Source organism: Diadema antillarum, unplaced genomic scaffold (assembly GCF_040938485.1).
Source record: "Diadema antillarum isolate AM-2024a unplaced genomic scaffold, OU_Dant_1.0 seq00000329_RagTag, whole genome shotgun sequence".
In the NCBI taxonomy this organism is placed as follows: domain Eukaryota; kingdom Metazoa; phylum Echinodermata; class Echinoidea; order Diadematoida; family Diadematidae; genus Diadema; species Diadema antillarum.
In genome coordinates, this window is record NW_027271346.1 from 1,436,070 (window position 1) to 1,450,527 (window position 14,458).

Below are 14,458 nucleotides of genomic sequence, written 5' to 3' on the forward strand. Positions count from 1 at the left end.
TTGATCATTCAATGTCAATTTCTTTGTGTGCAGAGATAGCCAATATCAGTAACTTGCTGGGTGTAAGTGTTGCAGTGAGATATGTTCTTTATAGCATGCCATCTGGTATAATAAGATGGAGAGACTCATATCAGACACATCAAAACTGTTTGATCATTTCGGTGATTAATTCTGAAATCAATGTGCATGAACTAGCGCCCACAAGTGGAGACCATGGCCATCACGAAGAGAAATCTTTTTATTATTTATTTTTTTACTGAACAGTTTTTGTTTCGTTTATTCATTCCAATGGGGAAAAAAATGGTTACAAAACACACAAAAACAATAATCAATTGAAATTGAATAAATGACATAATGCAGACAAACAAAGTTAAAGTTCACTTTTTTGCCAAATCAAACAGTTCATGGAAATGAAAAAGAGAACTAGAGAAAAGCCTTGAGGCCTTGTATGAAATAAGTTCTCTCAAGTGTGTATGAGTACTAGAATACGGAGGCACACTGAATGTTTTACAGTTTCGAGACAAGAACAGAACCAAAACAACAGAAACATATAGATGTAACAATCATATGAAAAAGTGCAGAAAAAAGATATGGTTCAGTATTTCAGAATTACAATTTTCAAAAATCGCCTTTGAGTGTCCTGGCATGATGATAATGCATCAGTCAGGTGCACTAGGGTATTAGAAATGATTTTTAGCTCACCTGAGCCAAAGGCTCAAGTGAGCTATTGCGATCGTTCTTCGTCCGGCGTCCGTCGTGCGTTAACTTTTGACATTTTCATCTTCTTCTTGAAAACCTCAAGACCGATATTCACCAAACTTGGCAAGTAGCATCCCTAGGGGGTTAGGATCTCAATTTTAAAAATGGGCACCATATCCCACCCAGGGAGCCCCCAGGAGGGCCCAAACCCCCCCCCCCCCCCCAATTAAGGATTCTTTAAAAATCTTATTCTCTAGAACTAGAAGTGATAGAGCTAAGTTAATACTATGAGTTAGTACAATTACATTGATGACTGTAGTTTCAAGTTTGTTCATGGCAGAATCAGGGGTCCCCCTTGGGACCCAGGGGAGGGGGATGGGGAGAGGGGTCCTAATGGGGCCTAAATTGTATATTTTATTCTTCTTCTTCTTGAGAACCCAATGACCAATTTTTACCAAATTTGGCAGGTAGCATCCCTCAGGATCTCAATTTGTTATAAAATGGGCACCATTCCCCACCAAGGGGGCCCCCATTGGGCCCAATCCACCACCCCCCCCCCCAAAAAAAAATAAAGAATCTTTAAAAACTTCTTTTCTAGAACCAGAAGTGATAGAACTATTAAGTTGATACCATGAACTAGTTCATTGGTGACTATAGTTTCAAGTTTTTTTCATGGCGGAATCAGGGATGCCCCCCCCCCCCCCCCCTTGGGACCCAGGGGAGGAGTCCCAATGGGACCTAAATTATACATTTTAATCTTCTTCTTGAGAACCCCATGACCAATTTTCACCAAACTTGACAGGTAGCATTCCTAAGAGGTTAGGATCTCAATTTGTTCAAATGATCACTGTGTCCCACCCTCCCAAAATTAAGGAATCTTTGAAAATCTTCTCTAGAACCAGAAGTGATAGAGCTAAGATAATACTATGAGTTAGTACATTGATGACTGTAGTTTCAAGTGTGTACGGAATAGCAGATCCAGGGGTGACCCTCTTTGGGGCAGGGGGAAGGGGGGGGGGGCTAAATTGTACATTTTCTTCTTCTTCTTGAAAATCTGATGAGAGATTTTCACCAAACTTGGCAGGTAGCATCCCTAAGAGGTTAGGATCTCAATTTATCAAATGGGCACCATGCCCCATCCACAGGGCCTCAGGGGGCCTGCAGTCCCCCCAAATTAAGGAATCTTAAAAAATTGGGCCATTATTGTACATTTTCATCTTCTACTTGAGAATGCCTGGTCAAATTTTGGTAGAGCTGTGAATATTTAGATTAGTAACTACTTGAAAGGTGAACTTGCGATACTCAGGTGAGCGCAAGACCCCAGAGTCTCTTGTTGATCAATGATATCTGATGTTACAATGATGTCTGTATGTTTACCACATGAGATGTGCATATTCAACAAACTTTTAATAAGGGATTTGTTTCCTTCTAATCCCATTGACATGCTTCAAGTATTAGCTAAAAGCTTTGATGTGCATTTCTCGCTCCTTCCCCTCCTCCCCTCCAGGACTAGGCCTCTATTGGACCTCATGGTAGACGTGACTCTAAACCCAGAACTCATGGATCCAGACAACCCAAGCTGTGTGGATCCTGTGAAAGGCACCTGTGTAGAGATTGATGTGTGTTTCAACTACATCGGACCTAGTCCAGCTGCTCTGCCAGACTCAATTGGTAGGTTGGCAGAGATTTGGAGCATGAGAATAATCTCTATAATAGGTCTTTCCCCAGGGAGACTACTCCTCACATCTTCTTTGCTAGATGGTTGGTGGTAGTGATACTTATGTAGTCTTTTTCAGTGGTGGATCCAGAGGATTTGCACCAGGCATGTGCCCCTCTTTTTTTGTTAAAACAGAAGAAATGAAAAGAAAAAATATGGGGGCAAGCGTGTGCCCTCCTTTTTGTCGAGCCCACCAGAGGTGTGGGGAGACTAAGGGATCACCTGCGGCGTCTGTCCGTCCGTCCGTCGTCTGTCCATAATGCTACAAAAACTTGAGTAACTCTCTACTGAGGATTTCAATTTCAATCAAACTTGGAGGGAAGAGTGGTTATACAAAGTTACACATTTTACCAAACATGAAGGGCACCTCAAGGTCAAAGGTCACAGGCAGAGGTCACTGAACTTTTGGGCCCAATGTTAAGTTTTTAGGGCGCGTTTCATTCATGGCTCGTAACTTTTGATGTGTCTGTCTGTTTGTGACCAAACTTACATGGTAGATGTCCCTTGGGAAGTTGAAGGTTACCACAAGGTCAAAGGTCAGACAGGGGTTGACAAACTTTTAGGGCCCAATGTTAAGTTTTTCTGGCGCATTTTGATTATGGCTCATAACTTTTGATCCCTTTGTCTGTTTGTGACCAAACTTGGATGGGAGATGTCGCTTGGGGAGGTGAAGGTCATCACAAGGTCAAAGGTCACATACAGGGGTCAACAAACTTTATGGGCCCAATGTTAAGTTTTTAGGGCGCGTTTTGATTATGGCTCATAACTTTTGATCCCTATGTCTGTTTGTGACCAAACTTGGACGGTAGATGTTCCTTCGGGAATAAAAGGTCATGACAAGGTCAAAGGTCACAGAAAGGGGTCAACAAATTTCTAGGGCCCATTGTTAAGCTTTTATGATGTGTTTCGATTATGGCTCAGAACTTTTGATCTCTTTGTCCGTTTGTGACCAAACTTGGATCATGGTAAATGTCCCTTGGGGGGTTGAATGCCACCACAAGGTCATAGGTCATAGGCGAGTCAGTGAACTTCTGGGAGTTAGAAAAATATTAATTTCTTATACGCGAATGGGTGAGACACAATTTGGCACTTGCCTTGTATTTTGTTAATGCGCCTCTCCTTTACAGAATTCTTGGATCCGCCCCTGTTCTTTATCTAGGTTAGCCTCTTCTGTATTGCTGCTTCTCGTCCAGAGGGCCCTATACCATTATTATTTCCCTAGGGTTGCCAGGTACCCATTTCTACACCTGGGTTAAGAGGAACATCATGGGCAAAATATGTTGTCTAAGGATGATCAGTGTTTGAACTCTCTGTCTTACCCACTCTATCGTACTGCTCTTACATTTCTCCTACTTGAATGACACTTTGACACACATCACACTGGCTTTAAAACAAGAGTGGAACATTTGACACATATGACAGTCATCTCCAAACTAAAGATCAACTGGATGTGATACATTAAAAAAGTGGGAGATCATTGAAATTGTCAAGGGAGACTGTTTAAACTTCTGTAAACTATTAACATGTTTCTGTTTGAAATGGAGAATAAATGAATGAATAAAATGCAGCCTTATTCTTTTTTTTTTTTTTTGCTGGTTCATCAGTTGTTTCAGCTTTCCCCGAGTCTGTCGGAAACAATGTCCCCATTCGGATGTAGTTACCTTGTACATGTTATCAGGTGCTATATGCATGAATGTGACTTTCTTATCATTAGTCTGTAATATATGCACCTCCATAATATGACTATATCACACTTTTATTCATCAGAGGTGATCTATGATGTTGCAATTGACAAGATCAAGTTGGTTGAAGGTTTGAGGCCCCGTTTTCTGATTGAACAAGGTGATGAGATGGTATCCATGGTCAATAAAACGAAAACAATCTTCAAAGACCAAGAAACCTGCTTCAACTACACAGCCTATTTGCAGGTGAGTACTGTGAAAAAGGATCGGTGTAATAAAGTCCTGTAAAGAGCAAATGAAATGTAATAAAATAAGCTGATGTTGTGATTTGTTGCAATCCATGGCTGTTTATGACACAAACCCAACAGCTCAAACTTGTACTGAAAATGAAATGTTCATTATCTCTCGTTTCCTTAGTATGATAAGGAGAGATGAACAAAGTTGCGTTTTTTCCCAGTGGTTCTACGAAACTAAACAATTGCTGAAAATGATTAGATTTGAACCACTGTTGATGAGCCTTTAAAAAAAATTCATTGAGAAAAAACTTGATCAGACCAAAACATCACCTCCCTGTTTAGCTTCATGCCATACAGCAACTTTGCTGAGCAACTTTGCTGAGAGGAAATGTCACCCTCCATGTCTTTCTCTATGTAAAGGACACAGCTACTGACTTCTTGACTGCCCTTCCAGTGGACGTCACCTACATTCTCATGGATTATGATGTGGAGCCACCGGCGCGTGGAGACGTTCCATACCGCTTCCCAGCCGGCCTGGCCCCTGTAATGAAGAGTTACCAGTGTGGGCGTGAGACAGAAGAAAGACAGGTGAGGAGTAGGGGTTACAGATTTGGAAGGAAAGGTGGAATTTTAGTGCCCACCACCCTCCTAAGTGGGGGGGGGGGGGGGGGGATGGGTCACCACACATCAAATTTTTTATTTTTTTTTGCTCTACCATTTATTAAATGTCTTCAATCCCAAAGTTTCAAGATTGTGGAATGATTCATATATATATATTATATTATCTCACTGCAATACCTTGGTACTCCATTGGTCTAGTAACATCAAATTGATTGATGATATGTATATATATATATATATATATATATATATATAATAACGACCAAATATTCTTAAACCCTCTTTCTTCTTGCTAGAATACATTCTATTTCTTGTTTTGGCCTGTTCCATTATTTCTGTCACCTTTCTGAATGATCAGATCTTCATAAAAGAGACCAGGCATTGCATTGCACACATATGTTTTTGTCATGATAGAGAAATCCCAAAATATATAGATACAGTCTGCTGAAATCCTTAGTTATATAAGTGATATTTCCTTCATACCAAGATTACTGAACCTTCCTCAGACACAGTATTGATTTATCTGTTTCTTTTGTTTCTTTTCAAATTCAGGTTATGTTTGTCAGTGATTGTGGCAGTGATGCCGTGTGTGAAACAGACATCCGCCTCACAGGGAATGTAGAGACTGAAGGGTGAGAAAGCCTCAGGAATCTCTTCATTTTAACTTGTTCAGGATGAGCTGATTTTACTTTAACAAGCATTTGCCAGACACCTGCCGGAGTATACTCAAAACTAATTTTCAATGGGTTAATTTACTGGTATGCATCTGTCAAGATTCAAAGACCTATTTGGACATTGGCACACCAAATTAACTGTTTTCAGCTATAGTGAAATATAGAAAAAATAGTAAAAAAAGAAGGCTGTTAGCAGGGCCAGTGCTGCATTTTTAAAAGTGGGGAGGGGCCCAGTTTATATTTCTGGTGTCACTCCCAGGTTAGACCCTATGTATTCCTGTGCATCATACAAGAAAGTATGTGGTCTTCTAATGATGTGGTCATTATTTTCTCATAAAGTTGTCAATCAGAAATAATCAGAAATGCCATAAATCTTGTGACTTGTGAATCATTGCAGTTATTAGTATCATAACCATTATTGCCAATGTTTGATATGATTTAAGTATTTGCTGTGCATTAGGTTGTGTGAGGGAGATCTTTTTTGACTCCCAAGCACAGAAAAATACGTTGTAAGATTCACCCCTGCAAAGATTACAATTAGAGTGATATTTATACAAGCAGGTTAATTGTCATCACTTTTTGGTTGACCTATAAACCCATCACAGGGGTACAGCAAACCAAATAGTTGTTGGTGGTCCAGGCAAGCTCTACGTCAATGCACGCATCGCTAACGTTGGCGAAGAAGCCCATCAAGCTCTCTTCACTGTGGATCATGTGACCGACATGCGATATGAGGGACTTGAAGTCAAGGAGGTAGATCATGCTTGAGTCATATGATTTTCATAGATAATGGAGCGCTAAGATAAGCTTGTAGTTCCAGCTGATATTGGATATTTCTGAAGTGAATATTGGATCATGTATCACGGATCACTTTATATTCCTAACCATGGCTGTCCATGCCATTTTCTATGGATTCAAACAGGGCTCGACATTCACTTTTGTGTTTAGTGGCCTGTTTGAGCCACTGAAATCTTTAAAGTTGAATTGTTGGTGGTCTGAAATAAGAGCAAAAGTAATTATCCATTTTCAATCAATCTTAGCTGCTTGATTGGACCACTGAAAGATAAATTTAGTGGCCCAACAGCAATTCTTAGTTGCCCCTGGCCACCGCTGATGTCAAGCCGTGATTGAAACCAAACTTGATACATGGTTGACTTTGTAGAATTCTGTGTGTGTGGAGTGTTGTTTTTTTTTTTCAAATTCTAAGCAGAAGACAGGTACAGGTATTCATGTTCATCATATGATGTTATATTTTGAGTCAGGAATAATTCAGAACATGCAAGAACATTTCATACAGAAATAGAGGCCTCTCCAATGACCAATCATCACTTTGGTCTTTTTTTTCATCTGACTGAACTACTGTATGCTATCATGATGTTTATCTTCAGGTGTCCTGCATTGATGACAGTGGTGAAGACGTCACAACAGGATGTAATGCAGGTCAAGAGTTAGTGACCTGTCAACCTACTCAGATCGACCTAGGATCCTCAAAAGTCACCTGTAACCTTGGTAACCCTATGAAGGCATATACAGCAGTAAGTAGAGTTTCTTTTTTTTTTTGTGCAAGTGCGTGTGGAGACAGTTGCATGGAAGGGAGCTCATGCTGCTCAGTCGATAGTGCGTAAACTAGTTTTCGCAATTATACTCCTGTGAAAGTGTCACTTTTGACCAAAATGTCTGCAGTTATGGGAAATCAAACAACGAAATATATTTCATGAGAATAGACAAAAACACATGTATCTGTATAAACCGATAAAGCTGTTCACAAGGATAATGATAATAGTAACATCCAATACTACAGTAATGATATCTAACATTTTATTACTGATAATGACAAAAGTGACAAAGATGGTGATGATGTTATCAGTTCAGATGACAGTGATAATGATAATTAGATAGATTGAATGGTGGTAGTAGTGGTGATATCTCTTCCTACTTGATATATAAAGTTTTCTACATCAGAAATTGTTTCTCAGAATATTGAACACTGATCCAGTTACAACAGATTTCTCCTCTTCACAGCAGTATGAACAAACACTCAAATACCAACAAACATACACATTTACAAACACACACACAAATACCCACAAACATCCACTTCTACAAACACACATACAAATACACCGTCCTATAAACATAAAGTCACACAAACACCCACAAACACTGACAAACATTCATTCGCACAACACATACGGGCCATTCTCCCAAAAAGTGTGCAAAACTGTGATTTTCGTGTCACCAGCATGTTCATACAGTTTAAATTTATATAATGTTCCGCAGAAATCAATTTTTTTTCCGTTAAATTCATCCGAGAGGTTAGACCTGTAAAATACATATCAATAAAGCTATTGGGACATCCGGGATAATATTAGAAATACGATCCGAAGTTTGATGTAACCCTAAATACCCCATGTCGCCAGACAAGGAAGTGCTCATAAAACAAGTTGTTACTCATTAACATATCATTCAAATCAAATCTTTTGTACCTTATTCCATTGACCCTCGAATGCCTGAATGCAAAATAATATTACATAATAATATGTGACCCGCTACAACAAAATGATCCTAAAGTCGGGCGAGGTCGATTATTTCAAAATTGCATGATATAATCCCCGAATCTTTCTGCTTTAGATTGATATATAACACATTTTATAAAAATAATAATTAATAATAATACTATCAAACATGTCAGATACGTTACCAATAAAATGTATTGTGCAGCAAGGCTAACCGCGACGCGCTTTTGTGCGCGGATTTAACCGGTTGGCAATGTGTTCTATATCACTTGCTAAGAGGACGTATAGCTTTAAGATGAATTAAAAGTTGATTTGGTGAAAATCGGTTTTGAAATGGCCGATATATCAAAAATAAAGTAAAAGAAAGAGGTCCTAACAAAATGTGATGGCTCATCTACTTTTATTTGGACTTCTTTCTTGTACTTTATTTTGGACATCTCAGTCATTTCACAACCGATTTCATGAAATAAATACTTAATTCTTCTTAGAGTTGTATGCTCTAGTATTTCGTATAAGTGGATTTCGATTATCTTTCAAAAAGTTAAAACCTAAATACTCATCTAAACCAGAACTGTACTATCCCTTAAAATTGTGGCATTTACAAAAAGGGATGTCAGATATACGTTATAAATTCATTTTATTTCTGCTTTGTTGTGTGTGTGTGTGTGTGTGTGTGTGTGTTTTGTTTCGTTTCACAATAGAAGGACTTTATGGGCTGAAGTGTGGTACCCACCTTTTTTTTTCAACTTCACAGCAAATGCAACAACATGAATGGTCTACCTTCGTTCATTATAATTTTACATCTTATCTACATAAAATGGGCTTAGTATTATGTTTAAAGTCAAGAGCACTTCCTTCTTTGCAGGTTTATGTTCTAAAAATGACAATAGGATTTGATGTCTAACATTTTGCATCAGGTTTTTGGATCACATGTTTGAGTGATCGGGGTTTCATGTAAATCGGTAGTTTATTGTGTCAATGAACACAAATACTTTGTCAGATACGTTACCATCGTTTATTGGTTCTTGAGACCTAATTTATTGAAGAGAGGAAGAAAGGAAAATTGAATTCATGTGTATCATTTGCATAAATCTTTTCCAATTTCATTCTTACCGTCTTCCATGTATCATAATAACAAAATTTCGGAACTATATCAGAAAAGAAGTATTGTGGATTTGTGCTTGCTTTTCTTTCGTATTTCACGTACATCTCATAGTTTTATTGAAGAGTTATCTAATCTTCTATCTATGACAAGAACATTCTTTATGTTTAGAAGTGCGGTGTTTCAATGAAAATAATCGTATTGTGATGTTCTTACAAGTTAAAATGAATGTAATGGCATGATTGGTGTTGGGTTTAAAATTGTATACTAACGGAATGTCTGATGCGTCAGATACGTTACCACACACCGTTCTTCTTTCCATCCGAAATGTACTTGATCTTGCAGAGATGTTACCTGGCATTCGTTATTTATGAGAAGTATAATACTTGTTCATAAAGTTTCATACATAATCAATGAGATTATTGATATAATTCAAATGCTGGTAAAAATATTAGATTAGGGTAACATATTTGAAGCAGAAATACTATATTATTTATAACGTACGATCATTTTTATTACAGATTAGATCAAGGCTGACTCCAAAATGTTTTCATGATGTTTGTAGATGTTTAAGCTTGTAGTTTTACATTAGCATTGCCATTTTAAAGCAAGAAATAAGCAGACAATCAACAGTTTTTTAAGATGCTACCTCTGGTAACGTATCTGATATTTGGTTTTAACATGCAAAAAAGGACTCTACGTTTAGAAATGTTTCTAGAAAAAATATGGGCTCTCAAAAATCACCCATTGATTTTTGTCGAGCCCACTGGAGGTGGTGGGAGACTAAGGGATCGCCTGCGGCGTCTGTCCATCCGTCGTCCGTCCGTCCGTCCTTGGGGAGTGGATGGTCACCACAAGGTCAAAGGTCACAAGCATGGGTCAATGAACTTTTAGAGCCCAATGTTAAGTTTTTATGGCGCGTTTCTATTATGGGTCATAACTTTTGATCCATCGGTCCACTTGTGACTAAACTTGAATGGTAGATGTCCCTTGGGGAGTGAATGATCACCACTAGGTCAAAGGTCGCGAGCAGGGGTCAACAAACTTTTAGAGCCCAATGTTAAGTTTTTATTGCGCGTTTCTATCATGGGTCATAACTTTTGATCCATGTCCGTTTGTGACCAAACTTGGATGGTAGATGTCCCTTGGGGAGTGGATGGTCACCCCAAGGTCAAAGGTCACAGGCAGGGATCAACAAACTTTAAGGGCCCAATTTTAAGTTTTTATGGCACATTTCTTTTTTGCCATAAATTTTTACCCTTTTACATCTCTTTTTATCTGTTATATCTCTTTTTTTTATATGTTATGATAATGTTATGATTTCTTGTATGCCAATGGGCGAGACACATGGCACTTGCCTTGTTTTGTATTTCTAAGGGATTGAAGTTTCTGAATTGATAAAAAATGAATGAAATCTCTGATGTTGAATTTTGTCATTTGTACAATGGTAATTGCACACTTTTTCGGAGAATGGCCCATTCAAACATATGAATACAAGAAACAATGGTGTATATGCATATATATGAAACAAGTCTGTGTAAAAAAGCAGTATATGTGTTAACATTGAATATGTGACAGGATAATGTTTACATAACACTCAAACTCCCCCTTACACTCTTTTCAGGTGTTTATAATGTGAGACAGCAAAGTCTATCTCCTTCTTTCCAGTATAAGTTTGTTATGTACATGTACCTCAGTTGGGTTAGGTTCTTAGACAGTCCCACATCTCATTAACTTGTATTCTATTTCTGTCCCACCATTCTCATTCCTTCCCCATCCATGTTATTCCTTCCCCATTCATGTTTACAGTTATCACCTCAGCTTGTTGTCACATCTGATCCTTTTGTTTATCATTCCATGTCTGCAGTTCTCACCCCAGCTTCTAGCCACAGTCATCCAGTGTGTTTTCATTGGTTGTCTTCATGAATAGGGTTCCTTCATTTTAGTTGGTCTCTTCCATTTCTGCTACTCCTATTGGTCCTCTTAGTTCATTTAAATATGTAAATATGTAAATACAGTTTATGCAGATCATGTTCATGATGTTGAGTTTTGCTGAGGGCAGGTCAGCCTGATAATAAAGCAGTGTGCTCCTCAGGACTTGAAGCGTGCAGGCCTCATGTTTACAGTCTGTGTCCCTAACCCTGTAGCTATCTTACAACTGGTGGCAGCGGTGGGATAGCTAAGTAATACAGGTGGGATCAAGCAGTACTAATTGGATCAAGCTTTAACAAGTTTGTGTGACCTGCATGAGAATTGTTCACCCTCCTTCACATCTGTTGTTTGAAGTTAGCTGTGTTAATATCTGGTCAATGAGTGGATTCATGTGGTGATATCTGATTGATATATGTGGATTCATTTAAAACTCTGGATTATTAACTGGATTATCATCTTCACAACATGACATCCTTTCGCCTTGAGCTACCCGAAGTGTTTACCGGAGAAGATGGAAAAGACTTCCACCAGTGGGTACGTCGATTTGAAGTAGCAGCACAAGCATTTCCGGATAGCTCAACTAAGCTACACTCCCTTCTTCCAGCAAGACTTGCTGGATCAGCATTTACTGTTTGGGAGAGCATACCTGACTCCGAGAAGAAGGATTTCAAGAAGGTGAAGGATAAACTCTCGCAAGTTTTTGGTCGAACACAATTCTTAGATACGGTACTTTCAAGTCCTGTATCACTGCCCGCACTCGCCGACCAGGTGAACCGCTTGAAGTTTTTGCAGCAGCTATAGCGTCGATGGTCGAGGAAGCCTTTCCTGCCTACGACGATGCAGCCAAAGCTGGAGAAAAATTTAGGCGCTTCATTGCAGGGATCGAAAAGACTCTCCAGGTCAAGGTGTGTGAACTAGGAGGCAGCAACTTTGAGGAGGCCCTGAAAATTGCTCTTCGAGTAGAAAGAGCAAGTCAGTCACAACAAGACGTCAGCGTACAAGTAGCAGTGACAAGCCAACCAACCAATGACACAATGCTGGCACAGTCACCAGAAATGCAGCTCATCCTACAAAGGCTGAATGAAATGGAGCAGAAATTTGAAAGGATGAACTTGAAATTAGAAACTGCTTCCAAGTCAAATATCCATCCTAGATCGAAGCCCGGATCTCCACAACGTCATAACAGCCGGGAAGAGAGGTTCGATGACAGATATCAGAGACGCCATGATTCCCGATCACCAACCCGTTCTATGTACCGTTCAAGGGAACCAAATCGCTACCAGTCTTCAAGCCCACACAGACGAGAATGGCAACGTCGTCATAGATCGCCAAGTCCTCAGCGTGCCTCACAGCATCTCAACAGCCCAGAAGCGAGATTCGATGACAGATATCACCGTCGCCACGACTCTCCTTCACCAACCCGGCATGTGTACCGCTCGAGGGAACAAAACTGGTACCAGTCTCCACATCCACACAGCCAAGAATGGAGACGTAATAACAGATCTCCAAGTCCTCGGTATGCTCGACAATATCAACATCTCCATCCCTCCCGTGAAGCCGACTCTCCTAGACATGCTCCCTATCGTCAAGTTCGCTTTGACGATACACCGTCGGAAAACTTCTGGTAGTTGACGAGGAGGGCCACTCATCAACTCCACCTGCCAAGGCCCAAAACCAAATTCCTGTAGACTCAGTTTCTTCATTGAACTCACCCTACATCCCAGTCATCATCGACAACGTCTATGCACTTGCCTTCATAGATACCGGAGCTCACATCTCTCTCTTGAGTGCCGATTTTCTATCATCTATTCCTGCATCACAAAGGAGCCCACTCGAAAAGTCCACGATCATAGCATCCTCCGTCACTGGTGAGCCAGTAGACAACATTGGAACAGTGGTAGCATCAGTACATTTAGGGAACAAGGCAACTCAACACCAATTCTTTGTTGCGAGGAACATCACGCATCCAGTCATCCTCGGATGGGATTTCATCACCAACCAGAATGCATCAATATCCTCTGCATCATTCAACATGCCTGGTTCCACCATCCCTTTCATCGATCGGCAGCAGTACCAAGCCCCACTGAAGTGTAAAGTTTCTCTTGTGGGACACTCACATATTCCACCTATGTGTGAAATCCATGTCCAGGGAAAATTGGCTTCTCCGCAGTTTGACATCGTACCTAGAGACTATGAGGGCTACTTTGAACCGGCTACACAAGATCACATTCCTGTCATTGGTGCCAGATCTTTGTTTAAGCCTCAGGATGGTCTTATTCTGGTACGTCTTATTAACCCCTCTAATGAAGCAGTGGATTTGTCTGCGGATACATGCCTTGGACAGTTTTTCTCCGTGACGGGAAACAAGGAAGAGGAGTATGAGATCATGAATGTAGCTGCTGATGGAGAAACACAACTGAGTGACAAATCACTAGCACCCAGTGTTCTCCCTTCTTCTGAACTCTCTAAGTCAGAGTACAAGAAAGCCGAGCACCTACTCCAAGCCTATGGTGACATTTTTAGTGCAACTCCCCATGACATAGGCCAGACTGATCTCCTTCATCACCAAATCAACACATCCACCGAAACTCCAATACGACAGAGAGCCTACAGAACTTCCCCAGCCATGAGAGTAGAAATTCAGAAGCAAGTCGACGATCTCCTTCAAAGAGGCATCATTGAAGAAAGCTACAGCCCGTGGGCTAGCCCGATAGTAATGGTGAGAAAGAAAGACAATACCTACCGATTTTGCATTGATTATCGGAAGCTTAATGCAGTGACGGTCAGGGATTCACATCCTATCCCACGGCAAGATGACACGATTGACTCTCTTTCATCATCAACATACTTCAGTGTCATGGACCTGTCAAGTGGATATTGGCAGGTTAAGCTCCACCCAGAAGACAAGGAAAAGACTGCTTTCACCACAGGCACAGGACTCTACCAATTCACGGTAATGCCATTCGGATTGGTCAATGCACCGATGACGTTCCAGCGTCTTATGGAAGTTGTCCTCCACGGCCTGCACTGGTCCAGATGTCTGGTATATCTTGACGACTGTATAGTCATGGGCAAGAACTTTGACGATCACCTCAAAAACCTCCAAGAAGTATTTCAACGCTTCAGAGATGCTGGACTTAAACTCAAACCATCAAAGTGCAGCCTGTTCAGGAAAGAGGTAACATACCTTGGCTATGTAATCACCTCCAATGGAGTTAGACCAGACCCAAACAACATTGACAAAGTCAAGTCCTGGCCCCAGCCAAGAACTCCAACACA

The 14,458-nt window shown here is 40.3% G+C and overlaps 1 protein-coding gene across 1 annotated transcript in view; it reads left to right on the plus strand.

The window, feature by feature from the left end:
- Positions 1–14,458, plus strand: part of LOC139730718 (integrin alpha-9-like) — a 119,185-nt gene that overhangs the window by 87,955 nt on the left and 16,772 nt on the right. The window contains exons 12-17 of the mRNA XM_071641584.1: positions 2,207–2,370; positions 4,184–4,344; positions 4,755–4,922; positions 5,508–5,587; positions 6,235–6,382; positions 7,018–7,164. Coding sequence (XP_071497685.1) covers positions 2,207–2,370; positions 4,184–4,344; positions 4,755–4,922; positions 5,508–5,587; positions 6,235–6,382; positions 7,018–7,164 — 868 coding nt within the window. The remainder of the gene's footprint in view (positions 1–2,206; positions 2,371–4,183; positions 4,345–4,754; positions 4,923–5,507; positions 5,588–6,234; positions 6,383–7,017; positions 7,165–14,458) is intronic.